General features: G+C 39.7%; 1 protein-coding gene across 2 annotated transcripts in view; it reads left to right on the forward strand.

The window, feature by feature from the left end:
- LAMA4 (laminin subunit alpha 4) overlaps positions 1–25,446 on the forward strand; it is a 145,252-nt gene extending 119,806 nt beyond the window's left edge. For both annotated transcript variants that reach the window (XM_032338784.1, XM_032338785.1), the window contains exons 25-38: positions 687–829; positions 3,496–3,634; positions 4,151–4,288; positions 6,007–6,140; positions 7,062–7,226; positions 8,054–8,207; positions 13,260–13,447; positions 14,672–14,861; positions 15,614–15,769; positions 17,022–17,181; positions 18,877–19,007; positions 20,090–20,183; positions 20,624–20,743; positions 24,975–25,446. In XM_032338784.1, the coding sequence (XP_032194675.1) occupies positions 687–829; positions 3,496–3,634; positions 4,151–4,288; positions 6,007–6,140; positions 7,062–7,226; positions 8,054–8,207; positions 13,260–13,447; positions 14,672–14,861; positions 15,614–15,769; positions 17,022–17,181; positions 18,877–19,007; positions 20,090–20,183; positions 20,624–20,743; positions 24,975–25,120 (2,058 nt within the window). In that variant the 3' untranslated portion in view covers positions 25,121–25,446. The remainder of the gene's footprint in view (positions 1–686; positions 830–3,495; positions 3,635–4,150; positions 4,289–6,006; positions 6,141–7,061; positions 7,227–8,053; positions 8,208–13,259; positions 13,448–14,671; positions 14,862–15,613; positions 15,770–17,021; positions 17,182–18,876; positions 19,008–20,089; positions 20,184–20,623; positions 20,744–24,974) is intronic.
- The last annotated feature ends 2,157 nt before the right edge of the window (positions 25,447–27,603 follow it).

A 27,603-nucleotide genomic window follows, 5' to 3' on the forward strand; every position in this document is an offset into this window, starting at 1 on the left:
ATTTCTCTTTTCAGTTCAAAGTCCATGACCTCCATGAGGATGGTATACAATAGGAGAATATTTTAACTATATCACTGACTAGAATTTTGGCAGAATCATTAAAGCTTTTCACTGTGTCACTAAAACAATGAAACCTGGTAACATGCAGTCTGGGTCCACAAGGTCCCTGTTTATAGTCTTTTATCCTGAATCTCCTCAAAGGGGCAAAAGAAAACAATTGATGCCATGACAAAAATATTTTTTGGTCTATCTCCTTGTCCATGTGGAAATTCTTCTCCAGAAAATATGATCTTCTGGTTAAGTGTGAGTGTCCTCGTCTGTAAGAAAGGAAAATCTGTTCCCCATTTTGTGAACAACCAAATACAGAAACATGGGGACCCAGCTGTTATAACCAGCATAATTAAAATATATAACCATCTTTAAAAAGTTTATTATTAGGGCTCCTGGGTGGCTCAGTGGGTTAAGCCTCTGCCTTTGGCTCAGGTCATGATCTCAGGGTCCTGGGATCGAGTCCCGCATCGGGCTCTCTGCTCAGCAGGGAGCCTGCTTCCTCCTCTCTCCATCTCTCTGCCTCCCTCTCTGCCTGCTTGTGATCTCTCTCTGTCAAATAAATAAATAAAATCATTTAAAAAAAAAGTTTATTATTAAACAATGATCAAGACTTGGCTATATATTATGTCTCCCAGATCTCAATCATTTACCACAACGATAAGAAAATGATTTTGGTGGTTGACAGACGACATGTCAAGAGTATGGACAATGAAAAGATGAAAATACCTTTTACAGACATATACATTGGAGGGGCTCCCCCAGAAATTTTACAGTCCAGGTAAGCTCTTTTTGTTAAGTAGCTATTGTTCCTGATGATGTCCTGGGCTGAGTATTCAACATCCAAGAGAGGTCTAGTAAAGGTTTGAAGGCACTTCAACTTGCTGCTTCTAGGTACCCGCACAGACACATGAACATACACTCAAGCACCCACATGACCTCCTTAAATTAGCATCTTCTAGATGAGATCTACAGGTTTCTTTAATTATTGTATTAATCTCTGAACACAGTCTCATGCGATATTTCTTACCGGCAAGAGCAAAGATGGAGCCTGTGTATTGTATGAACATGAAGCATTGTGTCCCTTTACTTTTATTTCAGACTTACTTTGAACTTCTTTGAACTCTCAAATAGCATCTGAAGGTATAAAATAATTTTAAGCTTATCCAAGGGGATGTGAATTATGTATCATTATAATTTTATTCTCAAGCATTTAAAAATTTAACTATCTCTTATTACAATCAAGCCATAGCTTCAGACACCCTTGAAATTGAGAGGCAACGAGCATAGTCCAATCTGGTCATCCTCAACCCTGGTTCTCACCAGAATAACCTGGAGGAATTTTATAAACACCATTGCCCATAACCACTCTCCAGAAATTCTAACTGGTCTGGGATGAGACCCCCAACTTCAAACTTTTTTCCAAATTAGATACCCTCTTAGCTTCTTCAACACCACCACATGGGACTTTCAACCATTATGGTTGTCATTATCTACTCCCAAACCTTTAGTTAGCATGGTCCTCTAGGTATGATCTTGATGGAACAGAATATAGTGGGACTGTTACTCCTTAGTTTGGCCAGTGCTCATTTAAAATACACTGAAGAGTTGAAAATAGAACTGCCCTATGACCCAGCAATTGCACTACTGGGTATTTACCCTAAAGATACAAACGTAGTGATCCAAAGGGGCACATGCACCCGAATGTTTATAGCAGCAATGTCCACAATAGCCAAACTATGGAAAGAACCTAGATGTCCATCAACAGATGAATGGATCAAGAAGATGTGGTATATATACACAATGGAATATTATGCAGCCATCAAAAGAAATGAAATCTTGCCATTTGCGACAACATGGATGGAACTAGAGCGTATCATGCTTAGCGAAATAAGTCAAGCAGAGAAAGACAACTATCATATGATCTCCCTGATATGAGGAAGTGGTGATGCAACATGGGGGCTTAAGTGGGTAGGAGAAGAATCAATGAAACAAGATGGGATTGGGAGGGAGACAAACCATAAGTGACTCTTAATCTCACAAAACAAACTGAGGGTTGCTGGGGGGAGGGGGGTTGGGAGAAGGGGGGTGGGGTTATGGACATTGGGGAGGGTATGTGCTTTGGTGAGTGCTGTGAACTGTGTAAACCTGGTGATTCACAGACCTATACCCCTGGGGATAAAAATATATGTTTATAAAAAATTAAAAATTAAAAATTAAAAAAAATAAATAAAATAAAATAAAATACACTGAAGACATTATAATTTGATCAAAACTAATTTCATAGTCATTCAATATTTGATAATATGCTCTTGGGCACCTCCTATATGCTAGGCATAATGATAGGTACTAAGATAACAGTATCAATCAAATTATCATCCCTGATCTCAAAGATAAAAGATTTCTTACGTTCTTATTACTCCAAAAGCTCAACATTCCACTAGGAGATTTCTCTAGCCTTAGTTGATCATAAGTGTGTTGCAAAAATAGCCAAGAAGATGAGTTCATGACTTGAATACAATCCACTTGGGAATGGATTAGTGGAAGACTGAAGACCTGGGTTTAAATCTTAACTTACCACTTGTGACATTAAAAAAACAAAAACAAAAACAAAAAGATTTTGATGTTTCTTAGTTTCATTTTGAAGTTGCCAACTATTGACTGTTTTTGACCTAAAATACATCAGTTCTGTGTGGCTCAACCTATTAATCATCTGTAAAAGGGAAATAATAGCCTTTCCTTTAAAAAAAAAAAAAAATGGGGCGCCTGGGTGGCTCAGTGGGTTACAGCCTCTGCCTTCAGCTCAGGTCATGATCCCAGGGTCCTGGGATCGAGCCCCACATCGGGCTCTCTGCTCAGCAGGGAGCCTGCTTCCTCCTCTGTTTCTGCCTGCCTCTGCGTACTTGTGATCTCTGTCAAATAAATCAAAATCTTAAAAAAAAAAAAAGAAGAAGAAGAAGAAGAAGATTTTATTAGACAGAGAGAGACATGGCATGAGAGAGAAAACAAGCAGAGGGAGTGGGAGAGGGAGAAGAAGGTTCCTCGCTGAGCAGGGAACTCTGTGCAAGACTGGTTCAGTGCCAGTACTCCGGGATCTTGACCCCAGCCAAAGGAAGACACTTAACCACTGAGCCACCCAGATGCCCCTAGCCTTTCCTTTTATATCACAGAATTTTTATAAACATAAAATGAGCTAATGTAATCTAAAGGATCTTCAGAACTATAAAGAAGTAAACAAATTGGCTTGATGCAGAATAAAGCTGTTCTACAGGCATAGATTAGACATTACGCTATGCTTATGAGAGAAAGCATGAGAATATGAATAGTTACAAAGCTACTAAAAATGACTATAAATAAAATCAAATTTCATATCCCACATATGCAGGGTAACATCCCCATTGTCATCATCATCATGTTATCAGTGAAGACTTAATTTTTTTTTTTCAGGACCCTCAGAGCACACCTTCCTCTAGATGTCAACTTCAGAGGATGCATGAAGGGTTTCCAGTTCCAAAAGAAAGATTTCAATTTATTAGAGCAAACGGAAACCCTGGGAGTTGGTTATGGATGCCCCGAAGACACTCTTGTAAGTACCAGTCAGTCAAAATCTTTTAAATAAATAAACACACACACACACACACACACACACAAATAGACGTATACTGTATCATTCTCAAAAGCTGGAAAAGGTTTTTTGAGTTTCTCTGTGAGCCTAAGGACCTTGGGCTCCTTTCTGCCACCAGCAAAAAGGAGAAACATTAAGCTAAAAAGTCGTGTGGGGGTTCCTCTGGGACTTGTCTGTTTGCTTCACTTTTCATTGGTGGGAGGGGGTTTCCAAAGCCCAGAGAGGCTGTGCGGGCATCTTTATTCACTCAGGTGGAGGAACTGGAGAAGCTAAAATCCCATCGGCCAGGGACACACAGAACGGTCAACATGCCTGAATGCCTGTATAAACCGGAAGTTAAAACATAAACTATTAATACAGAAACCAGTAGGCAAGGGCTCTGGCGTGTGAGAAATTGACATTTTCAGCATTTGATAATTATCATAAACACTGTACTATATTCACTTTATTTTATTTATTTATTTTTTTGCCACACAGATATCTCGCAGAGCATATTTCAATGGGCAGAGTTTTATTGCTTCAGTTCAGAAAATATCTTTCTTCGATGGCTTTGAAGGAGGTTTTAATTTTCGAACGTTACAGCCAAATGGGTTACTATTCTATTATGCTTCAGGAGTAAGTATTTCTTTTTCCCTATGGGAAGTTTTTTTGTGATAATTGTTTTGTCTATTGAAAATACTGTTTGAGCATGTTAAAAGTGATTTTCAATTCAGATTAATTTGGACTCACATGAACACACACAGAATGCCTCATTTCAGACACTTTGTAATTAAGTCTATCGCATATCAGGAGATGCATAGACCTACCTCTCAGGAGTTCATGGAGAAAATTCAGTGTGTCTGTGGACCCAAGTCAGAAAAAAATAAGGTTTTTTAAAAATTTTATTTTCTCAAACTAAAATTTAGCATTTTCTTCAGCTACAAATATCAGCAACAAACCACAGTAATATTTGCAGAACCTGTTACTTTATTGTTAATAGAAATCATAGTTATTTTTCATCTCACATAATAGTTGCCACAGATAACTCAAAATATCATTTTTGCTCATTGCTACTTTTAAACTTCAGTAGTTATTAGGTCTGCTGAGAGATTTTATAATTTAACGTTTTAATAAAGAAGTACATATATTACTATATCACAGATTTATTGTTTTAATATTTTGAAACCGTATCTCAATATAATTGGTTTCCTTTTTATTCTAGATATTTGTTTGATGCATTTTAAAATGTTACTTTTGAAGGGGCCCGTGTGTATCACCAAAGTGCCAAAGGAGTGCATAGCACAAAAAATGTTAAGAACCTCTGTGTATATATACAAATACATATGTGATTTTTTTTGTAAAATAATAAAAAGAACATACTTTTCTGCTCTTGGACTGGCTACAGAACACTTGAACTCACCTTCTAAAGATATATTATTCCAAAAATAAAATAAGATACCCAGAGGTTTGGTGACCCTAAGACCCAACTGATTTATCTCTGAAAAGGTCATCATCAACACATACACTGATAGAGCAGGTCATGATATAATATGTAAAAACTGCTCTTACTTTTCATATTTATTAGCTTGTATCTGTCACATTTATACTGAATTTAATTTAAATCAGTAGCAATGGTGAGAATTTACCCAAAGCACTCTGTAGGATCTCCACCACCAAACCTGCCTCAGATTACCATGGTTAGTTAAATAACAGTTTTTGTCAAAAAAAATTTTAAAAAAGTAGTTATGTTGAGGGTTGTACCCTCCCCCCCCATAGAGGTCAGTGCCCCTCCAAGGGAAGAGAAGCAAGATTATCCATTTGCCAATATTTTAAACAATCAATAATACAATAATTAGTAAAAAGAACTGTTAACTTCAGCCCTTTTTCTATTTGTCTTCCACCTCTATAGATGAAAAGTAAAACACTTCAAAAGACACTTAAAAAGCCAAACTGGCAAGTTTGACTGGTCAAGCCAAACCCTTGCCTGGTCATCTAGCTACATCTCCAAGGAGACAGAAGTATTGCCTTTCCCAGCCGGGAGCCCGAAGACAGAATAGTGATGCCCCAGTTAGGGAAGGCGCTAACCTTGAAACAACTCTCAGTGGGAAAAAAGCACTAGAAATCTTCAGTGCAGGAGAGAGGAGGCTCCTTTCTCGGTTGAAATGTGTCTAATTTTGCCGGTGACACCAATATAAGCAATATGCTGTCACTGTTGTTTTCATAGAAATTATTTCACAAGCAACCTTCCGGACATCAGGTGTTCCCTTAAGCAATATCATTAAGTGAATGTTGAACACTTGTCCATCTTTTGGATCCCGGGCCTCCCTACTTAAAACCGTGTGCTTGAATTTCAGTCAGATGTGTTCTCCATTTCGTTGGCTAATGGCACCGTGGTTATGGATGTCAAGGGAATCAAGGTGCAGTCGGCTGAGAAGCAGTACCACGATGGGCTGTCCCACTTCGTCATTACCTCCGTCTCACCTGCAAGGTACGGGTCCTGACTTCATGTTCTTCCCCAAGATGCCTTTATTTGTAGGGCATGATTCTGCTCAAGGACCACTATAAATAATAGACCATCCTATTGCTTTTCTGGTGCTTTAAAAAATATATATATATGGTAGGGCAAACAACTTACATTCTTTTAAAAAGAAGTTGCTATTAATTTCCAAGAGATGCCAAATAAATCACTATATAATTACTTAACAGGAAGATAAAGGGTTTTTTCCAGTCAAGCCACAGGCTACCACCCTTCTTGAGGGAAGTGCCTACACATAGCGCTTACTGAATGGAGGGCACTGTTTTGCACGTAGAAGGAGATCCGCAAACATTGGTTTCATTTAGATTTTTAATTAAGCAATTGAGAACTCTATATTTATGACCGCATATTGAAAGCTTTAGCTTTATTTTTCAAATATGTAATACTGAATTTCTTTTTCTTAAGAAGAAAACTTTCTGGAGTAAGAAATACATTTCCATTGTAGACGGCTGCGCTTCTATGCCCACTTCTGTGGAGCCCTCCCATTACCAAAAAAAAGACATTAACTGGCCTTTATAGGCTCCATTTCCAATTATACTCAAAACCAGTCAATGTGCCTTACAATGAAAACAGTCTCCCCAAGTGTGATGAAATAATCACCATGAGTTACGTTCTGCTTTTTCCACCGCCCCCCCCCAAAATGTTGGTAACTAATCACCTGAGCTTCTTGTTTTTAGGGGTTTGGAGAGTCTTTTATGCATGTAAAAATATTCAACTATTTTATCCCAGACCTCATGAAGAGTCTGGCAAGTTGTTATCTTTTCACTAGCCAGAATGTTCTATGTTAATTCCATGAGAAAACCTGCAACCTAGAATGAAACTCCAGGTAAAAGGGTACCAGTGTGGTGCGTAAAGAAACTTTTTCCTTTGCAGATATGAACTGATAGTAGATAAGAGCAGGCTTGGGAGTAAGAATCCTACCAAAGGGAAAGTGGAACAGACACAAGCAGGTGACAAGAAGTTTTACTTCGGAGGCTCACCCTTCAGTCCCCAGTACGCTAATTTCACTGGCTGTATCAGTAACGCCTACTTTACCAGGTAGGATATTTTTATTATTCATAATTCCGCATGATTCATTAAAAAAATCAGGTCAATAATGAAAATATTTACATTATTTAAACTGAGAACTATAAAATTTATAGTTATATATAAAATTTATAGTTCTCTCTATAGTTTATAGCAACAGAGGAGAGTAATTAAAAGCTTGCATGGGCTCGAGCAACTGACATACTTAGGTTTGTGTGTAGGTTTCTTCCCTTTAAATTCCTGCATGCCCTTGGCTAAGTCAGCCTTCACTTCTTTTATGCCAAAATGCAGATAATAATAATGTCTGCCTCCTTGTTAGAACAATTAAATGTGATAAAGTGCAGAAAGCACCTGGCATACAGCAAGCTATAAATATTAGATGTAATTATATCTGTGCTTATTATTAATGGTGTAGCACAGAGTAACATACCCAAATTCTTGTTAGAGGTTTAAGAAAGTCTTCTTAATGCATCACTTTAAACAAAGCCATTAATCAAGGTCCTTGACAAAGACTGGAAGTGCTCCCTGAGTACAAGAGCAAGCAAGGGAGAAAATTAATACACACGGAGTAACACAGAGGTGGTACCCACCATCCAGAACGTGGTGACTGAAAAGATGTCCGTCTGTCAGAATGTGCCGGTGCCAGGCAAAGTTATCCATAAACTGTTAAATGGTTGTGTAAAGGGTTCTTATTAAGACAGTGGTTGACGCAGACCCATCTCACACACACACACACACACACACACACACATTTTAAATACCAAATTCTTTCACTTCTGTAGTTTTCATCTTGTAAGTCTGAACCACATTTTAAGGGTTTCCCCCGCTCTGCTACACAGGTTGGATCAAGACGTGGAGGTCGAAGACTTCCAGCGATACGTGGAGAAGGTCCACACTTCTCTTTCTGAGTGCCCTATTGAGTCTCCGCCACTGCACTTTCTCTACAAAAAAGGAAAGAATTCCTCAAAGCCTAAAACAAGCCAGAATAAAAAGGTAAAAGAGAATGCTGTGTCAGATTCTCAAACGTCCTCGCATTCCACACACACGGTTCTAGACACTGATGCTGTATAAAATTCACTCCAGTTTGCAACTGTATGTACATATGAAAGTTGGGATTCTTCTAGTACCTGATACTGTTGTTTCCCAGCTTTGGTGTATCAGTCTTTGTTCCCAGAGAAACACTTTGAATCAAATTTATTCCATACGGAATTTTTCATTATAATGATTAAAACTGCCCCATACTTAACCATTCATATGTATAATGTATATTATTTAGTACTGTCATTCTCAGTACCATTTGCTTTTGAGTCACGATCTCGGGCTTCTGTCACAGCCATGGAAATTCTTAAAGTTTCTGATCTCCTGTTCTCCCCTCCTCCCCTGACCTTCACATCAACCACTCAGAGGCATGGCTGGCTGATCCGTGATATCAACTAGAAACGCTCCATTAACAAAATCTTGAGTTCTTAAACTGCATCCCCTGAGGACAGTTTTTTTCCTCATTCATTTACATCCAGCGTATACATCAGTGGCTTTCATTACAGATGAAGCTTCCAATTCCTTCCCACTCTTTCAGGCTGGTCTCCCCACCCACTTCCTGGTCCAACCTTAACAAGTCCCTCGGGTGCCGCCCCTCCCACCCTGGTCCAAGCCACCGTTATCTCCCACCTGAGCCCTGCCAGGGGCTCCTGCCAGGGGTCCCGGCTTCCACCAGCTTCTCTGCCACTGTCCTCCACACAACAACCACATGCTTATACACATGTCACATCGTGTTACTCCCCTGCTCAAAGTGCCCCCGACGCCCACTACACTCAGAATAAAAACTCCGGTTCCTACAATGTCATAAGACGCTCTCTGTTACCCAGGCTCCTTTCCCTCACTCACTCTTCTGCCCACACTAGCATGAGCCATGTGCATTCCTGCCCTAAGGTCTTTCTTTCTGCCTGGACCACTCTCCCTGCAAACATCTGCATGAACGGCTCTTCCTTCCGGCCCAGCCTTCAAGCATTCAGTAAGGCCTCCCTTAAGACCCGCTAATTAATACCATAGCTGTCTCCTGACTTTCCCCAGTACTACCCATCTCCTTTGCCTTTCCTAGTTGTTCTTTTTTCCATAGCACTTTTCCCGTTTTATTATAGCCTGTTTTTATTGTGTTTGGTATTTACTCTCTGTTTCTTCTGCTAGAATTCGATCTCCTTTTTTTAATCTGCTCAATGATGTATCCTAAGAACCTAGAACAATGCACATAATAGGTGTTCAATGCATACTTAGCTATCTGCATCACAGGATTGTTAGAAAGATTAAGTGAGTTGATGCATGAAATGCCTTAGCACAATGCCTGGCATAGAGCAAAACATTCAATGAATATGAGCTGTTAGATCTCTTTATAGAGGCTTGTGAATGTTTCTGGAGGATCAATTCCTTAAAGTAGAATTGCTTGGCTTAAGGGAATATGCATTGTCAACATTGAGATAATATTTATACTCCTATGAACAGCATTTGAAAAAACCTATTGTCCCTCCCAACTGCTGAACTAGATATGATCAAATTTTTATAATTTTGCCCATCTAATGGACAGATAGGGCATCTCTTTGTGATTTTGATTTGCATTTCCTTGAATGCGAATGTGGCTGAGCATCTTTTAAAGAACTGATTTCCCTCCACGGCTGGCTTCTGAACCATCAGCAAGAGGAAAGCATCCCCACCAGCTTCTGCCTTCTGATAGTTTTTCACCGGCCATTATATCTTGATCGCTTCCCTATGTATTTCAGCTTACGGGGACCACATTTGAGAACCCCCTTGCAATTCCTCCTTTGTTCACACACGGTTTGTCAATGTTAAAAGGTTAATTTTATTTTTGTACAACTCAAAATTAGTAATTTTTCAGGATCCTCTCCTGAATTTCACATGAGAGAAAGATAATTTCATATGACTTTTATGAAGGCTTTCACTAGAGGATAATTTAAGGATTTTTCAAAGGAGACTATGAAATTCTGATGAGATCTTACCGTCCCCTTCTTATATTGATGCTAAAAGGTTTATCCTGGAATTTTTCAGCTGGGAGTTGAGCGCGGGTCAGTGGATCAGACACAACACGTTAATATCATGGGCTGATGAGGAAGATCAGCCTACGGCACGCACTTTACCTCATTAAACGAATACAGTTTTCTATTTGAAGCTGTCTATCAAGTGCAGTTTCCTAACAAATATTCATACTCTCAAGTTTGCAATCAACAGACCTTGGAACTATTAACATACACTTTTCAGTATTATAGGGAACCTCTTAGCCTTTCTTGTAAAAAGCCTTAGAAACTCAACTTCATAATAACAGATACAGGATGACTATAGATTTCCCTTCTAGTTCTTGGTAATCAGAATGTCAAATGTTTGCTAATCTTCTCTCATATTTACCCTTGTATCAATAGCTTCTTAAGTAGCTATCCAGAAAAACATGTGGCTGCTGTTTTAAATTTTTATCAAGGCCGATTCATAGCAATTTGGGCTATAATAAATTATTTTCACAGTAACGTCCTAATATTGTACCTTATGTGTATATTTTATTTAACCATTAATAGACTTTCAGTGCTTTCTAATTTTCTCCCTTTATGGGTGAAGATCACTGTGTATTAGTCTTTGATTACATTGCTGAATATATCTTTACAAAATATTCTTAGAGGTGGACTTACTGGGTCAGGGAAAATTACTTTCCAAAAAAGGAACACTGATTTCTAGTCCTCCATGAGTACATAAGAATACCTATCTTACCACCTGTGTTCCAGCATGAAAATTTCTTATAATTTTTGTTTTTAAATTTAATTGGGGACATAGTTTCTCATGTGGTATTTCATGTGATAATGAAAATTTTATATATTTTAAGAGGCATCATTCTAAGGTATCCAGCCAACCATTCCCTTTTCTGAGAATTGATTCCCTACACACAGGGCAAGCCCAGTATTTTAAGTACGTGACTTCATCTAACTGGATACAGATGTTTGGATTAGGGTAGGTCATCTGAACTAAGCTGGGCTATCAGATCCCCTTCCTTATAAACTTAGAAAGAGACACTACCCTATGCTAGTCGTTGAATGGAAAACATGTAAGCTTAAGAGCTCTATGTTAATCATACACATAGAAAGGAAGCTGCTTTGTAGAAATTTAAAAGGCAGCTGCCCTGAAGAGAAAGAAAAATGAACGTAGGCTGAGAAAAACAAAGCCAAGATACCAGAAACATTTGGAAAAGGAATTCCTTGAATCTTCTAGCTTTGCCATTCCTGATTCTTGACCCTGGTAGTGTACTATCTTTCCCCTGATACTGTATTATCTCCCCTTGGATTGTGTAAGATACTCCCATATCCTTATAATGCACTGCTCTCTTTTGCTTAAGTAGCTGAACTAGTTTGACTGTTATGTGACACAAAAGAATCTTACCGCATTAAAACAGAACCTCCGAGAGCACCTGGGTGGCTCAGTCAGTTAAGCACCTGCCTTCGGCTCCGGTCATGATCCCACGGTTGTGCAATCAAGTTCGATGTTGAGCTCCCTGCTCAGTGGGGAGTCTGCTTCTCTCTCTCTATCTCCCTCTACTCCTCACCCCTTCTCCTGCCGTGTCTTTAATGATCTCTCTCTCTCAAATAAGTAAATAAAATCTTTAAAAAAAAAAAAGACCCTCAGAGAAAAAAATTACACTGATAAAATCAAAGTCTAGTGGGGTTCAAAATCCACATATACAGCTATTCTAGGATAGTAAACAGAGTCTCTGTGTTATATGGTTGGAAGTAATTAAATTATAACCTTTTTATTATCATTATTATGATTCAGAGCATATATCTACAGAGAATTTAGAGTGTTTGGTTGCCACATATAAATATCCCAGCGTCTATTCCTTTCCGCAGCAGAGAAGAGACTAGTCCTCTATGGATTCCCACATGGAAGCAGAGAAAGGCAGGGCTGGTCATGGAGACCTTGTAGTCTGGTAGCCTCCCCACTTTGCTGACCCCTGCCGTTGATTCACACATGCCCTCTTCCCATAGCAAAGTGGATGCACTGACTGAGAAGGAGGAGGATCCACCAGGGTTGGGGACAGTCCCCAACTCCTGACTAATCTCTCACCTGCGCCCTCCTGGAAAACAAAACCCCATCCTCCAGCAAGTCAGCGAAGGTCCTTTCTATCTGGCAACAGCCTGTCTTCCGGTTTGCTATTTAACTACCTGTTTTTCCAAACCAGTTTTCAGTTCCTTTTAAAAAAGAAACTCTTTCTCACTCACCTTTCTCTTCCCCACCACACAGTGCCTGCGGAGGGCACGCACAAATACCCATGTCCTTCTACGTCATTTCTACCTCGTAGGTATTCAATAAACATTGCTTGGATACATGAATAAATGACAGGATGATCAGGTTTATTTGCAATAACTTTAATTTTTCCCCCAAAATTTAGACTAGATAACCATGAAATATTAGCCTATCGTCTCACAGCTCTAAATTTTAAAATCAGCAGCGCAATTTAGGAGCACAAGGTCATTGTTCTGTATCCTGTCACATGAACGTTTATTACTTATCACCAAAAATACTCTTAAATATTTTGAAGGTGTTACTAAGTATGTTGGTAACAGGCTGTATAAATAATAATATGTGTGTTAAAGAATTGTTGTTGTCTATGACATGAGGGTTTTATTGACAGATTCCCCAGGGTTATTTTATTGTCAATATTTCCATTTTTCACCATTGGCTGAGATGTGTATTTAATTTAAATGATAGAGCAGTTATCTCTGAGGCTTTGGGTTAGCTCTGCTTTATTATCACAGACTAGAATGTTGGATTTAACATACTGTGTTATCATTTGTTGTTTTTAATGCTACAGCACCTAGTGTCATCTCCTCAAGGAAAGAGAGGGGCCTAATATTTCATGAATGGAAAATGCACAAATAATATATACTTTCATCATTACTTTATTTTTATTTTTATTAATGATAAAGAAATCACAAATGAACTTTTGCTACTAGCACATCAGTTTCATCCCTTAATATGATTTATTTCCTATTCTTACAGGGGGAGAAAAGTAAAGATGCACCTTCAGGGGATCCTGCCGGCCTGAAGTTCCCAGAGGGGAATGTTCCAAGGGATTCTTACTGTCACCTTTCCAACAGTCCTAGAGCAATAGAGCACGCCTATCAGTATGGAGGGACAGCCAACAGCCGCCAAGAGTTTGAACACTTAAAAGGAGATTTTGGTGAAAAGTAAAGTAACACACTATCCTTCCAGAAACTTTATGCCATTGCTGGACTTCATACTTATTTGCCACATGCCATCCTTTTCCTATGATCTTTCCTTTCTGTGGCACTTAGTCCTATTATTTTGTCATCAAAATAAATCCTAAGTAGTACACAATTCTTACTTTCCAATATATGAACATTCTCTGAGACTTTCTTCCCAAAAGTAAGATGCATAAATCAGGATTCTCCTAGGAGTTTGTAGCATTTTTATAAAAAAAGAAAGGCAATCAAAGAAAGGAACATGTGGCACATTTTCAATGACTCATCATCTAACCTTGATATTATCTTCCTTCCCCTATACGAATTGCTTTCAGATTGAAAATGGGGGTGCCTCTGAACCACTGGAAGGTTAATAAGGAAAGACACCAAAGACACAAAAACCACTTGTATCTCGGCTAGCCCTCAAGTTATCTGTAAAGCCCAGCCCCTCTTCCCAATATTCTGCAAATTTCCAGGTTACTTAGCACTTTTGAAGATCTCTTTTTATAGTGTCAGCACCCAGATATTCTTACATAGGTCTTATATCTCTTTCAAATGTCCATAGAGGCAGTGCATTCAATGAGTAACCTCTAATGCCTTCTTATTTGCTATTTGCCTTATTAGGCAAATATTAGTATTTTGTATTCATTGGGAAGAATTTAGAGTTAAATCAAACTAGAAATTAGCCTAATAAATGTATCTTATCTATACGGGCTAGAGCTAAAAGTCTAGAAGGTTTCGTTTAATTCCTACACCTTCTGGTGGCTGTTTTGGGCCCATGATATCTACTGATTAATTTTTCTCGGGAAAGACAAATCAATCTTGTATTTTAGATAGCACACAAATCGTATTGTTTCTAGGCAAACTTCTATATGCACATTAATTACGGACTAGTATTTTGTCCACATGAACAAACCAAATGCGGCCATATTTTCAGAGCAAGACGCATTATGATCCTTACATGAAACAATGCTTCCAAATGTGGAATGTAGCCCTGCTGTATAAATAAGTAGGAAAAGATTTACATTTTTGAGTTAGTCATGCTTTCCCAATATTCATGAATAATGCTAAGACATAATTAGAAGTAATGCTGCTTGGGATTCGATAGAATGGCTACTCATTCTTCCTTACACTGTGTTTCTGTTGGAAACTAGAGATCCCCCTCAGTCTCATTTTACAGATAGTAAGCTCTTTCTTTTCATTTACCAGATCTCAGTTCTCCATTCGTCTGAAGACTCGTTCCTCCCATGGGATGATTTTCTATGTCTCAGATCAAGAAGAGAATGACTTCATGACTCTATTCTTAGCCCATGGCCGCTTGGTTTTCATGTTTAATGTTGGCCATAAGAAACTGAAGATTAGAAGCCAAGAGAAATACAATGATGGATTGTGGCATGATGTGAGTTGAAGGCAGAGAATATTATTACCAGCAAATAGATGGTGACATTAATGCCCACTATTGGTCTTTCTAGAAACACCCATTTTAAAATTCTGTTGCCATATGCTCAGAGTTCAATTTTGAGAAAATTTAATTCCTTATAAAAATCTTGAAGCATATTATTTAAAAAGAGACACAGGTTGCATGTAATTTTTAGAGTAATTATTTTCACCAAAGGACCAATAGCAAACATAACCTGAAGTTTAATTTCTAATGATTTTTCACTTGTTTTCCCACTGCCTGTAAGTTGCTAAATTTCAGCAGCAAATGCTGAGTGTCTTTTATAGGCTAAGTCATGGAAGATACACAGTGAAAAGAAAATCTGTTAGGATGCTAGGATACCACAGGGAGACTATTTAAATATTGAAACAAATCAGTGTTACATAATGGAAAGAGTAAGAAATGTAAGATGTATTAATCACCATAAATTTAGGAGAAGAACAAACCAAGTGGGCTGACCAGCTGTGAAGAGTTTCATTGAGAACCCTGCTAAATACATATAAGCTGAATTCAGAAATTAAGCCTGTAACTTTAAATCAAGCTTTAAAGGAAAAAACAAACTCTTGACCTTCAGAGAAAGGGTCAGCTTTTTAAAGAACTTCTGCAGATCTCCCGCAGTCCCACAATAGCCGAGTCTGGAGAAAAGGCAACAGAGCCTTCTGCCAAAGCTTGGGATGCATTTGACATGTGCTATTGTCCTTCTTTCCATCCAGGTGATATTTATTCGGGAAAAGAGCAGTGGCCGACTGATCATTGATGGCCTTCGAGTCCTAGAAGAGAGTCTTCCTCCTACAGGAGCTGCCTGGAACATCAAGGGTCCTATTTATTTGGGAGGTGTGGCTCCTGGAAGGGCTGTGAAAAATGTCCAGGTAAGCCAGACATGACCAGGAAAAGCCCTGACTTTTAGAGCCGATGGATTATTTAATCCAGGACCTCATTTTACCACCAGCGAACTGGCAAGAAGAGAACTGTAGTTTCACTGGATATAGGCTACCAAAGTACGTATTGTCCCCGGACATGTCTGTCTGCCCTCTGGCATTACAAAGTCAAGAGTGGTCTTTTGACTCTGACGGAGAAGTGAGATGAAACAATTTCAGAGGTTTAAACTGTCATGAGAAGTTATGTCTCAAGGAGATGCTTATTTGTTCAGCAAGTACACATGCTATTAGTGTAAAAAAATTTTTTTAAAAAGAAGTAAAAAATGTCATTCCATTATGTATTATTGAGTGACAAAAAACTTTAGGGCCATTCTGTAGACTATGATTTCTTATTTGTTTCCTAGACACACACACACACAAACACACACACACACATGTGTAAATGGGCAAGGAAGTATGGTTATCCCTGGGCGGGGGTTAGGCGGTTATAGTAAAAAGCAATTTCTTTACTTTAAAAGTTAATAATATTGCATCTTTACAAAAATAGTTAGCAATAAAGGGAATGTATCTTTCTTAACATATAGATTTGACTTCAGCACGAAAAAATAGATGCATTTCTAAGATTCACTAATATATGTAGATAAAGGAAAAAAGGCGGGGCTCATGTTATATTGAGATTTTAGGCAAGTAGCCCCAATTTCATGACAACTCCTTTAAAAGAAAGGTTTCCAAAGCAGTGTGAAATCAGTTGTCCAAAGAGGCCCAAGTTTCACGTCTTGAGGTATGATAAATTCTCGACCGCAAGATCAGGTAATGCATCCAGAAATGCAAGCTTTCTGCTGTTTAGTTAACCATGGTAGATTTAACAATTAAGAACTTTGCTAGCCCTCATCAACATTAGCTGATTTGGGGCCACCTGTCATTCTTGAAGGAAAACAGAGGAGGATAGTTTTAATATTTAATTTCAAAACTATAGCTGCAACTTATTTGTCACAGTGTATGTAGAAATGTTCATAGCTAATGACTGCAGGCTGACATTATCAAATACAAAATCCCAACTTCAAAGAACTCATTAAAGAAGCAACTACCTGGAAAATGACTGACCCTTCAGGCAGCCAAGATAAATTAAGACAGGGGGCTACTTCCTTTCTCTCTAGACATGAATCCCTTCATTTTGTTTCCCTTTGGTGCACACCTGCGCATGTTAAGAAAATGACTTTTAAGAAATGTCTTCTTCCCTCAGATCAACTCGGTCTACAGTTTCAGTGGCTGCCTCGGCAACCTTCAGCTCAATGGGGCCTCCATCGCCTCTGCTTCTCAGACATTCAGCGTGACCCCTTGTTTTGAAGGCCCTATGGAAACAGGGACCTACTTTTCAACAGAAGGAGGATACGTAGTTCTAGGTAACAGTGATCACGAAATTCTTCTTTCCTGGAGGTGGCTGGGGAGATTTGGCTCAGGGTTAAAACTTCAGAATACCAAACTCACTCAGCCCTAGGAAATGGCTTCTTTCCTCCAGGATCCCCTTTGTTGCCTCCTGCCACACCCAGCGAGACAGGTTCCCCTGTCCCTGTTCGCTTTCCCTGTCCAGAGCTTCTCCACAGCCGCCCCACCTCTGATGTAGATGTAGCCCATCTTGACCCTTTTAGGATTTCCCGTGCTGCTCTGTGCTCTAATCTGTGTCAGGGCGGCTCTAATCAGAGCAGGGTGGCTCTCGTCTTTCTCTGCCCCCTCTTAGCGTGACCCATTGTCCCTACCCAAGCAAGTCCCACTTCCTCCCTTTGCTCTGCAATCCCATCCTTCAGAAATTTTATTTCTGGGTTTGTATTCTCCATAGCTATTATTCTCTCATCCAGTCAACCAAATGTTTATTGTATGCCTCTGGCATGTGAGGCCCCTTTGCCAAGTGATGGAACATAGTAGTTCTAAAAATAAGTACATAAAGTCCTATCCGTCTATAAACAATCACCATCCAAGCCGTTCCAACAAATACTCTACAGAGCAATTATTAGGTATGAGGAGGTCACTGGGATCGGTACCCCGAACATTCCCTGAATAAAGATGTGACAATGCAGCCACGTGTAGCTTCCTAAACCGTCCCCACGTCCAAGAGAATACCAGAGGTCATCTCTCCTCTCTCTGTCTTGTTCATGATTGCACTTCTCTTTCTCCTCCTTGAGCCACAATAAAGCACCAACACTCATATTTCTCAGCCTTTCATTGGATCTCAGTGATAAGAACTCAAAGGCTCAGACAGCTTTAAATGCACAGCACCCTGCACAATTGATATTCTCCCTTAGCATTAACTAATAGCAGGAAAAATTAAAAAGTGATTTATAAGGAGACATGTCGAGTGAATATTATTAAGATGCCCAAGTTTCCATCACGTCTCCTGGAGTGAGCACCGCTATCCTTAATAAGAATTCATTTTCTCACATCACGGCACTAGCAGCTCCTAACTGCTTCTGCTGCCCTCACGTTTTCTTTCCTCTGAAATGCTCTGCAGCACTGGCACCAGTGATCTTTATTATTAAGACTTATTTTAAAATACAGGTCTTATTTGAAAATAAGGCTTATCTTAAAATACAGCTCCCTTGCTCAGTGACTGCAAAATAAAGTCCACCTTCCATACTTGAGCATGAGTGCCCTGCCCCTGTGGCCTTCCTCCCTTGCCTGGCCTCGCTTTACCCTGGCAGGGGACACTGGCCTCCACGGTGCTTTCCAAATGTCCTGACCTCTGCACTCGTGTTCATACTATTTCCTGTGCCCAGGCTGCTCTTTTCTCCTCCTTGCTTGTGAAAGATTAAACGGTCCTGCTGGTTGGAATCAGTTTCTCCTCCCCTGAGAAAAGACACCATGGTGTCTTTTCCCCATGCTGTCCCCACGCCACGGCCCACCACAGGAGTGGCATACTAGTTATCTCAGGCCCCCTCAGAGCTTTCTGCAGTGTGTTTGACAAGAGAAATGCCACTTGCTACTGATCTATTGAAAAAGGTGTCAAACTTTCAAAAAACATATAAAAATGTATAATTACAAAATCACACCATGGTTACAAAATTGAGGCTGCTGCTCTTAAGAGCTAATATTTCTCTCCCCAGATGAGTCTTTTAATATTGGACTGAAGTTTGAGATTGCCTTTGAAGTCCGTCCCAGAAGCAGTTCCGGAACCCTTGTTCATGGCCACAGTGTCAACGGAGAGTACCTAAATGTTCACATGAAGAAGGGGCAGGTAATGGGTTAAAAACTGTTTTAACAGTCTGTCTTCTCTGACCTTGTTTATTTCACAGAATTAGTCCATCAGTCTTTCCTAACTGGGGTGGGGGTGGCGAATCATGGGGAAGCTACACATGAAATTTAAATGCAGGCAGTACTTAGATTCAGATTCATATGCTAGGAATTGATTTGATTAGAGCAAAGGGCCATGAAAATGTGGCAAAGCTAAAAAAAAAAAAATCAATAAGAATGGAATTAAAAGGTTTTAATAAAAGGATTGGGAGAAAACATTTTTACAACAAATGAAAACAGCAAATATATCCAGCTATCAGAATGAACAAACACTAAAGCATTGATCTTTCTATTTATAATATATTTGCATACCAGGTATATATATGTGGATGCATATATATGTATATATGTATATATGTACGTAAGTGCATATATACATATATATTACTTTCAATTGCTAGAAATCAAAACATTGTTACAATTAAGCAGCACTTTCATCCTGAAAAAGTATGACCAAGGAATAGTCATGAAAGTGTTCAACTAAATATTAAGGAGAAAACAGCATATTTTCATTATTGTCCCTAACTGATTTTTATTTGAGTTCTGGTACTCTTAAACTATATAACGATATCTTGCTTACTGTGTGTCAAGTACTATTCTAATTATGGATGAGCTCCGTTAGCCCCCCAGCGAATGTGACCCCAGGTAGGTGTCACAAGTGAGAAAACAGGCAGCGAGGTGATGGGGCACTGGGACAGGAACCCAGGCAGTCTGGCTGCACAGTCCGCACCCTCCACCGCTACCTTAACCAGCTTTGTAGAACACATTCAGTCTGTAAGAATTAAAGGAAAGCCTTTTATTATCTTGTTGTTCCTCTCCCCCAGCTTTTCTCCTGTTACTATTCTGTCCTCTCGCCTAGGAACCATTTACGGTCTATAGCCTACCAAAGAGTGACCCCTTGCGTTCACCCTGCAAAGCTAATCAATTGCAGATATTAAAGCATTGTTCCTCTGGGGTGAATTTAAGAAATCTAGTTTTAGCTCTACGAGGAAAGTGAAACTATATAACGTATCCTGTCTTTTGCAGGTCATAGTGAAAGTCAACAATGGCATCAGGGACTTTTCCACCTCAGTGACACCCAAGCAGAGTCTCTGTGATGGCAGATGGCACAGAATTACAGGTGAGAAAAAAGTGTGTCCTGGGCTCCATTTATAGAGTTAGCCTGCATCCCAAGTGTGGAATGATGGCTCAGAAGAACTCAGACTCTAACTTACATGATAAAATAGGGGATGGAAGACAGTCTACAAGTGGCCAAGAAAAGAGAATCAAACATTACCATATATATCAAAGCCACATGTGATTTGAAAATTGTCTTTGGGGGCTTTCTTCATAATGTATAATTTATGAAGAAAAAAATAGAGTATCCTAAACATTCTCCCTTCCAAAGGAAAATTTTACAGGGATTGCTTGACTAGACATTGACATTTTCAATGATACAGAAGAAAGTGTGAGGTTTATTCTGGAATAAATAACAGCCATCGCTGTTATAAATTTGTCTCTTTCATGTGAAAATTAACCACTCCGGTGTCATTTATGACCAGTCTTTTCCCGGTATTTCAGTTATTAGAGATTCCAATGTGGTTCAGTTGGATGTAGACTCTGAAGTGAACCATGTGGTTGGACCCCTGAATCCGAAACCAGTAGATCACAGGGAACCTGTATTCGTTGGAGGAGTTCCAGGTAAGAGTTCTTTAAAAGGGACATGATTCCAATTCCAAAAAACAGTAATTTCTTATAATTGTTATTATAGTACTAAGAATGGAGCCCTGTGTTTTCATAATTCACCTAATAACTCAAAGGGTTTTATATACAATGTCCTTTCATAGGAAAAAAGTATACTGGTGGTTACAACTCCTTATCCAAGGATCAAAACAAAGTAACACATCGATACACTTCAGTCTCCTGCCTGGTAGATACTACTCTCCCTTTACCAAATATGCTTATTTTTTCTCTCTCTCTTCCTTTTGTATGTCTTCACGTTCACATAGTGAACACACATACTCTCTTTTTTTCTCTAACACAAAGAAAACTCAGTTGCTAATACTGCTCTCAGATCTGAGAATCTTGGAGGACTAAGTTTGCTGATAATTACTCCCCTTCCTTACTAAGACAGAAGAGACTCCACAGTTCTCCCTGTCCAGGATTAGTCTGAATTGTGAAAACAGCTGCAGACCGTAAGTTGTTTTGTTCCGATGTAGTGACAATCCCCAAGAGAGGTTCCCAGCTGCCATCCTGCAAACGTCATCAGTAACATGCCTGCTGTCCTCTGGCAAGAATGGTGTGTAATCCAGGGTGGTGACAGAAGGACTCTTACGGACCCCTGCAATAGTTTTAACCCTCTGGAGCAGGAACCATGACCTATGTTGAAAGTGTTTGTTGCACACATTTTACTAACTTGGAAAAATGGAATGTTAAAGCTAGAGAGAGAGAGATAAGAAGGAGAAAACCAAGCTTTTACAGCTGGAATTTGACGGTGATTTTAAGGAAAAACCTGGCATGATTTTCCGTGTCCTAACTAGATTATTTTAATAATAAACGCAAGCAATAAATTAATTAAGAGAGCAAGAAGAAAGAGAGAGAGAGAACAGATCAAATTAAGCACCTGACCTTGGGTACGCACAAAATCGTAGGGATTGAGCATTCCTCTTACCATGAATTTTTCAAATACTAGTATTGACAATAACAGTAAGTCCCTGATGAAATACTTGAGACCATCCTCTTCTTTACTTCTGCTGCCCACACCCACCTCCACGCCCAGTCCTCTCCGCCCACTCCTGGCCTCAGTTCTGAAAGGGATTCCGGTGAAGGCTACCGCTGCACTTTCTGCAGGCAGTCGGGGAGAGGAGTCACCTCAGTTCTTATACTTCTGTGCACTGCTTTCTTCCTGGAAACCACAACACGATTTAAAGTATTCCACGGGTTCCCAAGAGCTTACAAGATCAAATTCAGCAAGGTCCTTGATCTTCTGGCCCTTCCTCACCCCTGCCTCTGGGGTCTCCCCACACTTTTGGGGACTTACAGTTCTCTGAATGTCCGATGCCCTCCTTGCTCCCAGCCTTTCAATCGCATGTGGAGCCTCAATTTCTGGGAAAATGTTCTTGGTTTCCTCCCCTGGTATACCTTTTTGAGGAATAGCTTCTCCCACTCTTCTCCCAGTCCAACTCCTGACTGATCTTTAGGACACAGCTCAGACCTCTGCTGACCCACACATGCCCCTCTCTCCCTAGAATGTGCTACGTTTGCCTAGCCCTCTTGTGACACTTACCACAGGATTTCATGGAAGTTAAATAGTCCACTCCTTGCTCCCCGGTAACGTGACTTCATTCAACACGAAACAAACATTTATGGTCTATTACGTACTGTGCTAGGCTCTGAGAGAGGGACAAACCAAGCATGGCTCTCCTTCATGGTACTTAAACATCTTTCTTCTTTACTTTGCACCAAAGCACTATGTCATTCAAACAGATGTTTGTCTCCAATTTTTTTTTAAAGATTTTTATTTATTTATTTGAGAGAGAGACAGTGAGAGAGAGCATGAGCGAGAAGGTCAGAGGGAGAAGCAGACTCCCCATGGAGCTGGGAGCCCGATGCGGGACTCGATTCCGGGACTCCGGGATCATGACCTGGGCTGAAGGCAGTCGTCCAACCAACTGAGCCACCCAGGCATCCCTGTCTCCAATTTTTGTTTGTTTTCAGAGTCTTGTCCCAGCATTACACACTGCCATCATCTCCCACTGTAAGAGTAGCTAAGTGCCACAGACTGGGTGGGCAAGGTGTACCTTAAGCCGAGTTTAGCCTGCCTGAGACATATAACAAACAGCAAATTGTAGCTAATGAGCCAGCTCACAGGAGCTAGTGGGCTGGGGGAGCTAACCACTGCGCCTGTACAGCTTTTAATTCCATCTAGGAACCATGCCAGTGAGCCTAGATCAAAAGCAATTATAATGTAAGCCAAATGTCATTAATTACATCATTTTGAGCTGTTCAACATTAATTCCACTAAAATCACATCAGAAACTGAGGCATAAAAAAGAATAACTAAAGGAAATTAGTCATAAATAAGCCTCACTGAATTCCCTCAGAATCTCAATCAGTTCTCTTATATCACATAGGCCCCTCATGATACGATCCTGATACTATTTCTATCAATAAAAACTGAATGCATTTAATGAACTATATTACCCAAAAGTCAATGTTACTGTGTAATTTAAAAATCAAAATTAGAAATCAAAAAATAATTTAAGATAATGTAGTTCACACATTCACACAGTTCTGATCATTCCTCTACTGAAAACCTTGCATTATTCTGTATATAGTCAAGCTTTCGACCTGAGGAATGTTTGCTCTTAAAATCATCTGTTGATTTTATTAATCAGTTACTTAGGGTTCCGGGACACTTTATTGTCAGTATCTACAATAAATTGTGTGGTGAATTATGAAGACCATAATTTCTATATGAATTATTTCCTCTAGATGATATTCCCCATGAACCACAGGGTGGTAAGCTTGAACAGAACCAAAATCCATGTTCTAAAACTAGTTTCCAAAATGAGCAGAAGAAATAGATGTTTCTGCCCCTTATACTCTTTCCTGTTCACGCATTTTTATTCTGATGACGAAGTACACTGAGCAGCTTGAAGAATATGTATAGTCTAATCTAGAGACAAAGGGAAGTGATCTCTCAGCCCCTTCCAAATCTAAAACTTCATAATTATCATTCTAAATATGAAATGCGATTTCCATGATTTATTTTCAGTACAAGCTTCTGCATAGTCTTAATCTACACTGCTTAGAAAACTTATTACAGCTGCTTGATGATATTTAATTTGCTGTCCTGTTTTATGTTCCTTCCTGAGTTAGTGATTTCTAAGTGTTTTCCATCTTTTATCTTCTACTGCTCACATAGCTGTTTGTACATAATAATAAGCTTTGACTAAGTGGATTTTAATTCCATGATATTTCTAAGCTCTCTAAATTGCTTTAAATTATATTGCTTCTATCATCCAACACATTTAATTGTATCTGTACAATTAATAAGTGTAAGGTTTCTTCTAGACCTCTAAGATAAGGGGGAGAAAGTTCCCCTGGCATACTAGAGGACACCCCTGCTCATGAAAAGACTAGACCAGTTATCATTATCCTATTTAAGTTCTTTTTTTTTTTAAGATTTTACTTATTTATTTGACACAGAGAGAGAGATCACAAGTAGGCAGAGAGGTAGGCGGCAGAGGGGGAAAGCAAGCTCCTTGCTGAGCAGAGAGCCCAAAGTGGGGTTCAATCCCAGGACCCTGAGACCATGTCCTGAGCTGAAGGTAGAAGCTTAACCCTCTGAGCCACCCAGGAACCCCCTATCTAGTTCTTAAATCCTGAGCTCAGAAAAATTAAAATTTAGCTTATGTGAATTCATTATTTTCTCATTATATCTTATGAGCTTGGCAAAAGTGTGGCGGCTTAAGGGTGAAGGGTAATGATACAAATTAAACGGAAACATTAACCAAGTCTAAAAATAGTGGAGAAGCTGAAATCCCTTTCCCTTTTCTGAGTGAATCACCCCAACTAAGTGAGAACCAGGCAAAGTTAACTCTAAAAAGCATCAGCATAGGTAGGTCCTGAAAATTTACTACTGAAATTTTATATGTAAGTAGGAAATTTTAGCCCTGGAAGATAGCTGAAATCCGCTCAGAACTTTGATCATGGGAAACATGGCAAAGCTTTAAAATTATCACATGGTCACGTTACTTCAGAAGCAGATAAAGTTCCTGAGAAAATGAGTAAATTATCACTACATTCCATTTTGACATGTAAATCATCTTGATGATGTGAGCGTTGTTGCGCATATTTTTGCCAGAGTAACATTTGGGCTTGGAAGGGCTCACCTGCAATCTTTGTTTTCACTTCTTCCCTTTTCCAGAGTCTCTGCTGACACCACGCTTGGCCCCTGGCAGACCCTTCACAGGCTGCATCCGTCACTTCGTGATTGACGGGCGCCCCGTGAGCTTCAGCAAAGCAGCCCTGGTCAGCGGCGCCGTGAGCATCAACTCCTGTCCCGCGGCCTGACACAGCAGAGCAAAGCTGCCCCGTACAAAGTTCTTTAGAGCACTGAAAGAAACGCAAAGCCAGCCACGAGGAACAGCAACTCTTCCTCCCAGTGGGAGCCTTCATCTGGTTGAGCAGGACTTAATAAATGAATCGCCAGCGAATGGAGGTTTATTATTTCTCATTTGGATTGTTACCTTGGATCCAAGGTGTCTGCCGTGAACAACAATCAAAGGAGTGTCACACTTACTTGCATTGTATTATTTCCTGCTGGTGAAATTACTGTTCCTGTTTCTAATAAAATAGAAGGGATTCTAAATAAACACTGGCACACTTTTGCAAGTATGGCTAGATTCTCAGATTCATCTTTCTTTCGGGGATACTTTGAATTGAATTACACCAAAGTATCTGAGGTATATTTTCTTAATCCTGAAAACATTTACTAATTTACATGAAATCTGGAATTAGATGGTAGCTTTGCTTTTAGTACTTTGGTTTGATCTAACAGCGTAACAAGAATATTTTAGGTTTATAGCAGTTACAAGGTTTAATAAAGTAAATTTCTAACACATTATTAGAAAAATGGAAGCATAACTTAACTGTTTCTAGAGGAGAAAAAAGGAGTTAAATGAACTCCATGATAGGTTCATGTTGATTTGATTATTACATTAATCCTATGAGGTGGCATTTGTAGATGAGAAACCTGAGACTTAGAAAAGTTAAGGATATATTGTCAGCTGTCATTCAGCTAGGCTGAAGAGCCAGGTTTCGAAACAAAGGGCAGCGTGATTATTCCCTTGCTTCCTGCCTCCAGAGAACTATCTGCCAGCTACCAGCTGTTCAGTCTGGAGTCACAAACCCCAGTGCCTACAGAGCTGGTGAGTTACCATAAAGGAGTAAAGTGGTAGGGTTTGACTGACAAAATTAAGAGGGCACCTGCCAGACCTACCTAAAAAGCCCGCAGTTGTTCAACTGAACTGACTCTCAACCATGAAAGAACACGAGTCTTAAAGGACCAGAATTCCAACAGAAGCTGGAAATGTGAAATTTGGGGAGTTTGGAATAGCCTGAGTTTTCCATTGGTAACTAATTAAATTAAAGCAACAGCAACCACAATACCAGGCTGACCAAACAAAACCTTCTAAGAGTCGTATGTGACATCGAAACTAACAACTCTGAATCCCAGAAGTCTAGAGCCTTAACAAGTGTAGACTGACCCAGTGCTCAAAACACACTGCAACCCCATAATATTCCCTCCGTCAGACCCAAACAGGAAGAAGTGGTTCTGAAACACCCTACCATTTTCTTTTCCAAAAGATTTTCCAGAAGCATCCTAGAGGACCACCTAGTTCTTCATTCTCAGCAATAGCACGAAATAAACAAAAGCAGCCCAGCTGCTGACCCTGTCTGAACCGACGCCGTGGTTCCAGCAGGCATGCACAGAGGCTCACATACATAGACTGAAAACACAAAAATTCTTCTACCTTCTCCACAATTTACAAAGCCACTTTGCAGAGTTCATATTTCACATTCCTGTACTTGGCAAATGAGAACCTACTGAACCACTGACCCATATACCTACTAACCACCACACAATGACCTGAAACTTTGAATTTGTCATTCTTAAGAGCCTCACTCGGCTCTCAGATGGGACTCCAGCTTCAGTCTAGGGAGAAAAAAGTCATATTTTTTTTCTATTAGTTAAACACAGTGTATCAGGATTTCATATAGAGAAATACGGGTTGGGTGCTCATAGTAATTTTGACCAATTGTTGTTTTGTTCCCTGCCAGTTCGGAGCCTTTCGAAATGAAGAGGCTTCCCATAGCCCTAGTTTGAAGGAGGAGCCCTATTTAGGCCCGTGTCCTACCTCTTCCTGTCATGACTACAGCTGACTGGACAAGAGGACTGTACTAAAGCAACATCCCATTATCTAGTGGTGTGTAAAGATGAATTCAAACAATCAGATTGTTTTCTCTTAAAATTCTGAATTGGAAAACATGAAAAGAATCAAGCACTTAGCAGCATCTCCCATTCTGTACATAGAGGATAATACATCTACCTGCCCGTTGTCTGGTACACACCCCCTCAATTTTCAGCCCAGAGTTTGTAAGGGGGGGAATGTATTTCAGAAGATACTCGGATCCATTTGTTCTCCAGGCCCCTACATCCTTGTCTGTAACAGGGTAGGATAGGGTGTCAAGTAGAGTCTTTTCTATTTCCTTAAATCTGTGACTACGCCCCATAGTTGGGGCCATAAAACAGTAAATACATCATATTTGAAGTGTGGAGTCAATCCCTTTTCCTCTAGGACTGACTCAGAGAAACCATTTCAGCAGAATCAACAATGCAACATGACAATACCCCCAGCATGCTCCCCCCACACACAGTCTATGTATATAGACTCTATATAGAGAGACTAGACACCCAGAATGTAAACTCCATGAAACTGTGTGGGTTATTCACGGATGTGTTGTAAGAGCAATGGAATAGCACTTGATACCTA

The sequence above is a fragment of the Mustela erminea genome, chromosome 4 (assembly GCF_009829155.1).
Source record: "Mustela erminea isolate mMusErm1 chromosome 4, mMusErm1.Pri, whole genome shotgun sequence".
In the NCBI taxonomy this organism is placed as follows: Eukaryota; Metazoa; Chordata; class Mammalia; order Carnivora; family Mustelidae; genus Mustela; species Mustela erminea.